General features: G+C 46.1%; 1 protein-coding gene across 1 annotated transcript in view; it reads right to left on the bottom strand.

Annotated features, from left to right (window-relative positions):
* CREB3L1 (cAMP responsive element binding protein 3 like 1) overlaps window positions 1–6,134 on the bottom strand; it is a 74,013-nt gene that overhangs the window by 7,697 nt on the left and 60,182 nt on the right. The window contains exons 5-8 of the mRNA XM_019519303.1: window positions 5,060–5,217; window positions 4,260–4,409; window positions 3,442–3,500; window positions 677–745 (exon numbers count right to left, since the gene is read on the bottom strand). Coding sequence (XP_019374848.1) covers window positions 677–745; window positions 3,442–3,500; window positions 4,260–4,409; window positions 5,060–5,217 — 436 coding nt within the window. The remainder of the gene's footprint in view (window positions 1–676; window positions 746–3,441; window positions 3,501–4,259; window positions 4,410–5,059; window positions 5,218–6,134) is intronic.

The following is a 6,134-nucleotide window of genomic DNA, read 5'->3' on the forward strand; positions in this document are numbered from 1 at the left end:
CAAGACAGTCGTTGGTGCTAACCAAGAAGAGAGCTCCCACAGGCCAGAGAGACAGCAGTGCTGCAATGGTGCCAGATAGAGGGAGCTGCTTTAAGCCAGGTGGCAATTGGAATCTGTGCCCAGGTCAGATGAGGAGCGAGAGGTCCCCAAGTCTGCCCCGTCACATTGTCCATTCAGCTCTTTCTCCAGGGGAAATCCGAAGCTGGCACTGTACGTGCCTTGCCTCCTCTTCCTCCCTTAGACTGTATCACTGAACAGCACGCTCCACTTAAGAGGACGGGGGAAGGGAGATGCGAGATGGGTGTCATGCCTGCAGGGGCCCTCCCACATGGGAGCTACCTTGGAGATCCCAGGCAGAGTGAAGGGGTCTGAATGGCAGTGCAAGTCCAGAAAAAGGGTCAGAACAAATGGGGAGAGGCAGGAACAGAGTGCGGAGAGCTCTCCACCCCGCTCTCGGCCCACGGCCCCTGCCCGGCTGTCCCAACACAAACATTCCAAGCCTGCTCACTAACCAAACCCAGCTGACTTGCAGCTGCCACTGGAGGGAAACCAGGACCTGCTGAGCAGCCCAAGAGCTGCCAAAAATTGGGGGAGGGCTGCCTTGCCTTCCCAAACTCCCCTGTCCTCTCTTCCCAGCAGCCCCACTCTATTCAGGACTTGGGTCAGGGTCTCTCACCTGTTTGCATTTTCCAAGGTCTCCACTTTTTTCCAGAGTTCATTGTTCTCCGATGTGTAAGTCTCAACCCTGCAAAGATAAAATCCCAGGCTAGATAGTTATATGAGTGGCAGACCAAATGGGCAAACACTGCACCTCCTCCACTGCTGCCTGGACCCTGAACAGCCTATGGCCCATGTGTCCCCTGAAGCTGTGTTCTCAGTTCAGAACAGCTTGGCTACATTTGATCCTAAGAGCTGGGGGCAGGAGTCAGAACAAAAACTGAATTCATGTTATTTAGAAAATGTACAGTAATTCTCCTTCCCTCTGGGGGCTTCTTTCTGGCTCTAAAATAAGTAGAAGGCAGGGTAAATTTGCACTTTACAGACTGACCAAAGTAGCCAATAGACCCAAGGTATGTCTATGTAGCAGCCTGTGGTACAGTGTAGAGATACTCAAGCTAGGTGCAAACAAAGTAGCTCAGGTACCAGAGCACTCTAGCTGTGGTGGCAAGAAGCTGCATGCAGGCTAGTGTGCCCTGCTTCTCTTCTCATTTACAGCTAGCTCACATATCTCTATAGTACACTGCAATCTGCAGTGCAAACACCCACAATCAGAGGAAGAGACCCTTCCTGAAACCGCCCAAGTCATCAATGCTCTAATCACCTGTAGGACATTTTAGAATGAACACAATGCCACAAAAGCATCTTTTACATCATCAGCAAATTCTGCCCCTGGTACTTGGGAAACAAGACCAGAGGACCTTCTGCGAGAAGAGCTCTGGCCTCTTGACCATGTGAACTGAAGGAGCATCTGCCCTAGTTGCTAGCAGTATTCAGGAGAACCACAAACTCATATGTTTGAGCAGCTTGGATCCTAGTCCTTAGATGGCAGTGGAGAGTCTGCGTGGCCTCTTTTTTCCTTCAATTTCTTTATTTTTATTGTAACATGGGGAAAGCATTCAGCAAATTTACAGGAAATAGGGCAAGGAAAATTACTCCAGAAAGAACAATGGTCATGGGCAAGACCCTGATAATACAGGTTTTCTAACACATGCAACTGTGCAATATGATTTTACCCAGTCTTTGAACAATCTATGTAGTGTATAAATTGTGCTTTTAATGGAACACCTCCTGGTTGAATGTTTTAGGTTCAGAGCATGGACTTTGTGCAAGCTGCCAGTGATGGAAACTAATGCCAATAAAATGTTTCAGTTACTATTTTTAATTACAGTGAATACTGGTTTTAGTTTTCATTTAAACCCCACATACCTTGCAACCTAAATATCACAGCAAGAGCTGCTAGTTATGTCAGCACCAATTCACACACAGACACCAAGACTGAGGAAGGGGAATGAACTTGACCAGCCAGGAGAGAAAGACCCTTCCACCTATGTAAATAAAGAGAGCAACCGCCTTGCTGGAAGTGACAGACTCTTCTCCATGTGGGTTGCCAACCGCCAGAGGGCAATATGATCACACACCCTTAGTTGATATATTATATAAGCACGTGAAAGCTTTAAGGTGAAACCCACTCATCTGTTTTCATTGTGCATTTCTGCCCACTTAGACAAAACAAGCAAATAGCAATACAGGGTGAAAAGTTAAGTAGGTTCTCCAAAATCTTTCTGTTTTCCTAATCTCCAGTCAGGTCATTAACTGGTAGTGTTAACAACATAGGGGAAGGATGAGATATTTTTTAAAATATATAGTTATGCAGTTGGAGCTCAGCAGACAGATCCCTGTGCTTGGGAGAGGTCCAGCAAGGGAGGTACAAGAGGCTGTTCTGCATAGATCTGATTGTAGAATTGGGGCCCTCAATTATTTCTTCCCTAAGAGTATATCATTATGTTACAATCCATTGATCTTGTCATTGCAAGACAAAAGCTGAGGGCTGGGAAGGGAAGTGGTATTCCTCTAGCTCCTATTTTAAGAAGAAAACCCAAGCTCCAGCTGAAGAACTTTAGGAAACAAATTCAGCTTTAGCTTTTTCCTGACTATCATGAACTTTGAGTCATCTTCTGAATAAACAGGACAAGCAGGTTGTAACTAAAATTAATTTGGTCCCATACCATCCTCCATGTGCAAACTGGGAGCAACTTCTAGCAGGGACAGATTAGTCTCACCAAACATACTACCTACACTATGGGCTTTAAAGCTCTACCAACAGAACAAGGCAGCTGGAAGGAAGTGCATTTTTAAGAAGGAACCAAGCACAAGGGTATGACAGGATGCCCATGGGCAAACAGGGAACACATAGCAAATATGTTTGCTAAGAAACAGATACTAGCTTTGGGAAGTGACCAAATACTAGTGCAGAAAATAGCATTTCAAACCTTGTTTTACAGTATTCAATGATTAATTGGCCCCCAAACATAAACATAAATTTCTCCAGTGCCTACAAGAGCTGTGTGTGCTGAGGATGCACACAAGCATCCATCAAGCAAGCCATCATCAAGACAAGGCTGTGCTCTAAGCCACAGGAAAGAAGAGAGGCATTGGAACCCCTGACACTTTGACCACATGTTTAACTTAACAGTCCTTGTAAAACAGCACTGTTAAAGCCAGCCCAAACATGGCAGTGCCTTTGCTACTGTAAGCTGTAGTGCTTTAGATCACCTGTGTACAATACTGAGAAGTCAAGAGAAGAAGCTTTGAAGCTGACAGCCATCTTTTGGTTCAATGTAGAGGAAATATTTTTGATTGAATTGTGGAGGAGCTTTAGAGCAGGGAAGATATGGAGGCCACCCCTGCTTAGATGCTTAAGAGGGACGAGAAGACACTTACTTTTTCTCTAGACACTCTACGTATTCCTTCTTTTTTCTGCGACTCTCCTGAGCAGAGATCTGGAAGACGAAGGAAAAAAAAAATACATGAATCAGCACCAGGAGCCTGAAAACATCTCCCCATCCTCCCATTCTTTCTAGATGGGCACTTTCATCTGTTCAAAAGTCAAGTGGGCAGTCATCTTCCAAAATGTCTTTCCTCCCAGGCTCCTGACCACAAAACAGGAAGGAAGAAACCAAGAAGGGGACACGTGGTATGAAACCTCTCTTGCAATGTGCCTTAACCCTTTTTAAAATGTCCCTTGGGGTCTCTCAGAAACCAGCTGAGTCATGCAGCTATGTGATGGAGCTGTCTGGAAAATGCCTTGCCCTAGACCTCTTTTGCATCACAACCACTGACTAATCCATGCTGTGGAGGCTCATCGGTTTCCCCCTGGGAATCCTGCTAACCTGGAAGTCTAAGCAAATTTCACAGCCTGTATCTTGTCCTTATTATGCATAGGATCACAGTCTCATAGGAAAAGGACCTGAAGGGCCAGCTAGGCCAACGTCATCTACCGTTGGTTGCTCCCCATGGCACCAGTCAAAGGTGGGCATCCTTTGTGCTAAATGCTGTAGATGGAAACATGTTCTATGAGCTCCAAAGAGCTTATAATTTTATTTGAAAAGAGATACAACAACAAGCAAGTGCAGCAAAGTCTAGGGAGAGTAAGCAAAGGCAACAGGAATAACAGGGTCCTGAACTAACACCGAGACTAGCTATGGCATAGGCCCAATGTAACGTTCAACTACATAGTTAAGATACAAGTAAAAACAAACCTTGTTCTTGATTTTCCTCCTGACCCTCTTCAGTGCTTTCTCCTCTGCTTTGGTCAGGGGCAGCTTGGTTGGGATGGGGTAGCCCTCAGCAATCAGGGTGCGTTTTTCCTCCTCAGTCAAGAGCAGGGGACCTGAAGTCCCTTGTAATTTCTGAAACACACAAGCAGAAGTTATCAGTGCATCCAGGGCATCAGCAAGGATCTGTGCACTTCATGGGTGTTCACTGCCACCACCAGACTCCTGCACCCCAGCTGCCCTCCCAGACCCTTGCAGCCACTTGACTCCAGTGACCCAACTTCCTGCTGCCTCCCACCCAGCATAGCAAGACATCAGCTTCCCACAGGTGAGCCTGGCCACAAGCTATCATTTACTTTAGGAAATTTGGTAGTACATGAAAAAGCGAATACATATGCCTCCTGTGGGAATTCTCAGTTATTCCTTTACCAGGAACTCCCTCAAGCATTCTGGAGTGACCTTGATGTTCCCAAAAGCAAGAGAGAAACATAACACCAGGTAGAACAAAACATTAATTTGCAAGTGACACAGAAGTCTTCATCTCTCTGTGATAAATCCCAAAGCTGAGCCACAAACTTTGTGTCATCCTGCTTATTTCTGACTTGCTGATTCACTTCAGTCCTGACTTGGAGCTCCCCCATTTCATTCCTGGGCCTAAGCAGAGATGACTAACAGTAAAACTAACTTAACCCCTTAACTTTCTGCCACAGGGAGTTGAGTAGTTCCCTATGAGCGCAAAGAAGCATGGGGAGAAATTGTATCTTAGTGACATTCTGGTTCCTTACATGTGGTGCTGTGAGGAGAGGAGAGGAGGAGATTGCAGCAGAAGAGCGAGCAGCTGGCCGGACTGGGCTGGAGGGAGGCAGGGACCGTGGACTCTGGGATCCATCACTGTCACTGCCGTGGCTGCTGGGGGGAGTTGGAGGCATCTGCACCAAGTCATCTAGTGGGATATAAGGACAGTATGTGAGTCACAAACATCAGCTTTCTGCAGATGGGTGTGGAGCAGCACCAAGGAAAGGCACTTCCATGAGAGAGGACTAAAGGAAGAAAGTAGTGGCTATAAGCGATTGGGGTATGGCCAAAGGCAATCTGGCTGAGGCTTAGTTCAGGAAAGACAGAGGTAATATTCGCAGCTTCCAAGAAACAACCAGCCCCAATACAAAGAGCCCATTCTTTCTCTTTGCACTTTAAGAGTCTATGGAAGCCAGGACTGCTCCTGGATGCCCAGGGAGTGCCTACAGCCAAATCACATTTTTTAACTGTTTCTGAGACAAAAGAGTGACTTTGCTAAGCTTATCCAGGCTTCACAGTTTGGAGATTACACTACTGTGAAGGGGGCTTTCTATGGGGCTAGAGAAAAATGCAGCAGCCCCTTGGTAACCCTTTCAAAACTGAGAGACATTATAACACAATCACTCCACAGTCTGTATTGGCTGCCAGTAGGTTTCCTGCTGGAATTCAAGGTGTTAGATTTGAACCTTTACACCGGAAAGCCAGCTACTTCCAAGCATGTTCTCCGAGTGTCCAGCTTGAGACAGTCCAAGCGAGCAATCATTTCAAATTTCAGTCCCAGAGGGTTTGGTTTATGGAAACTTCAGCAATGCCTTTGACATAGGAGGGCTGAAGTTCTACTCAACATAGACATCAGAGCTGACATCACAGGGAATTCAGAGCCAACAGCTTCCTTTCTTTTAAATCAATGGGAGAGGCTTTAGACTGGATTTAATATCACCTCAGCTTGTACTTGCTAACATTCTGGCTATAATGCTAGGCCCACTATTTTTTTCCATGGACACCTGGACATCCAAGGAAGAATCAGGTTGATAAGATGTGATCTGTCACTGCTAACAAAGAAGC

The sequence above is a fragment of the Gavialis gangeticus genome, unplaced genomic scaffold (assembly GCF_001723915.1).
Source record: "Gavialis gangeticus isolate Ggan-Ray unplaced genomic scaffold, GavGan_comp1, whole genome shotgun sequence".
Lineage (NCBI taxonomy): Eukaryota > Metazoa > Chordata > Crocodylia > Gavialidae > Gavialis > Gavialis gangeticus.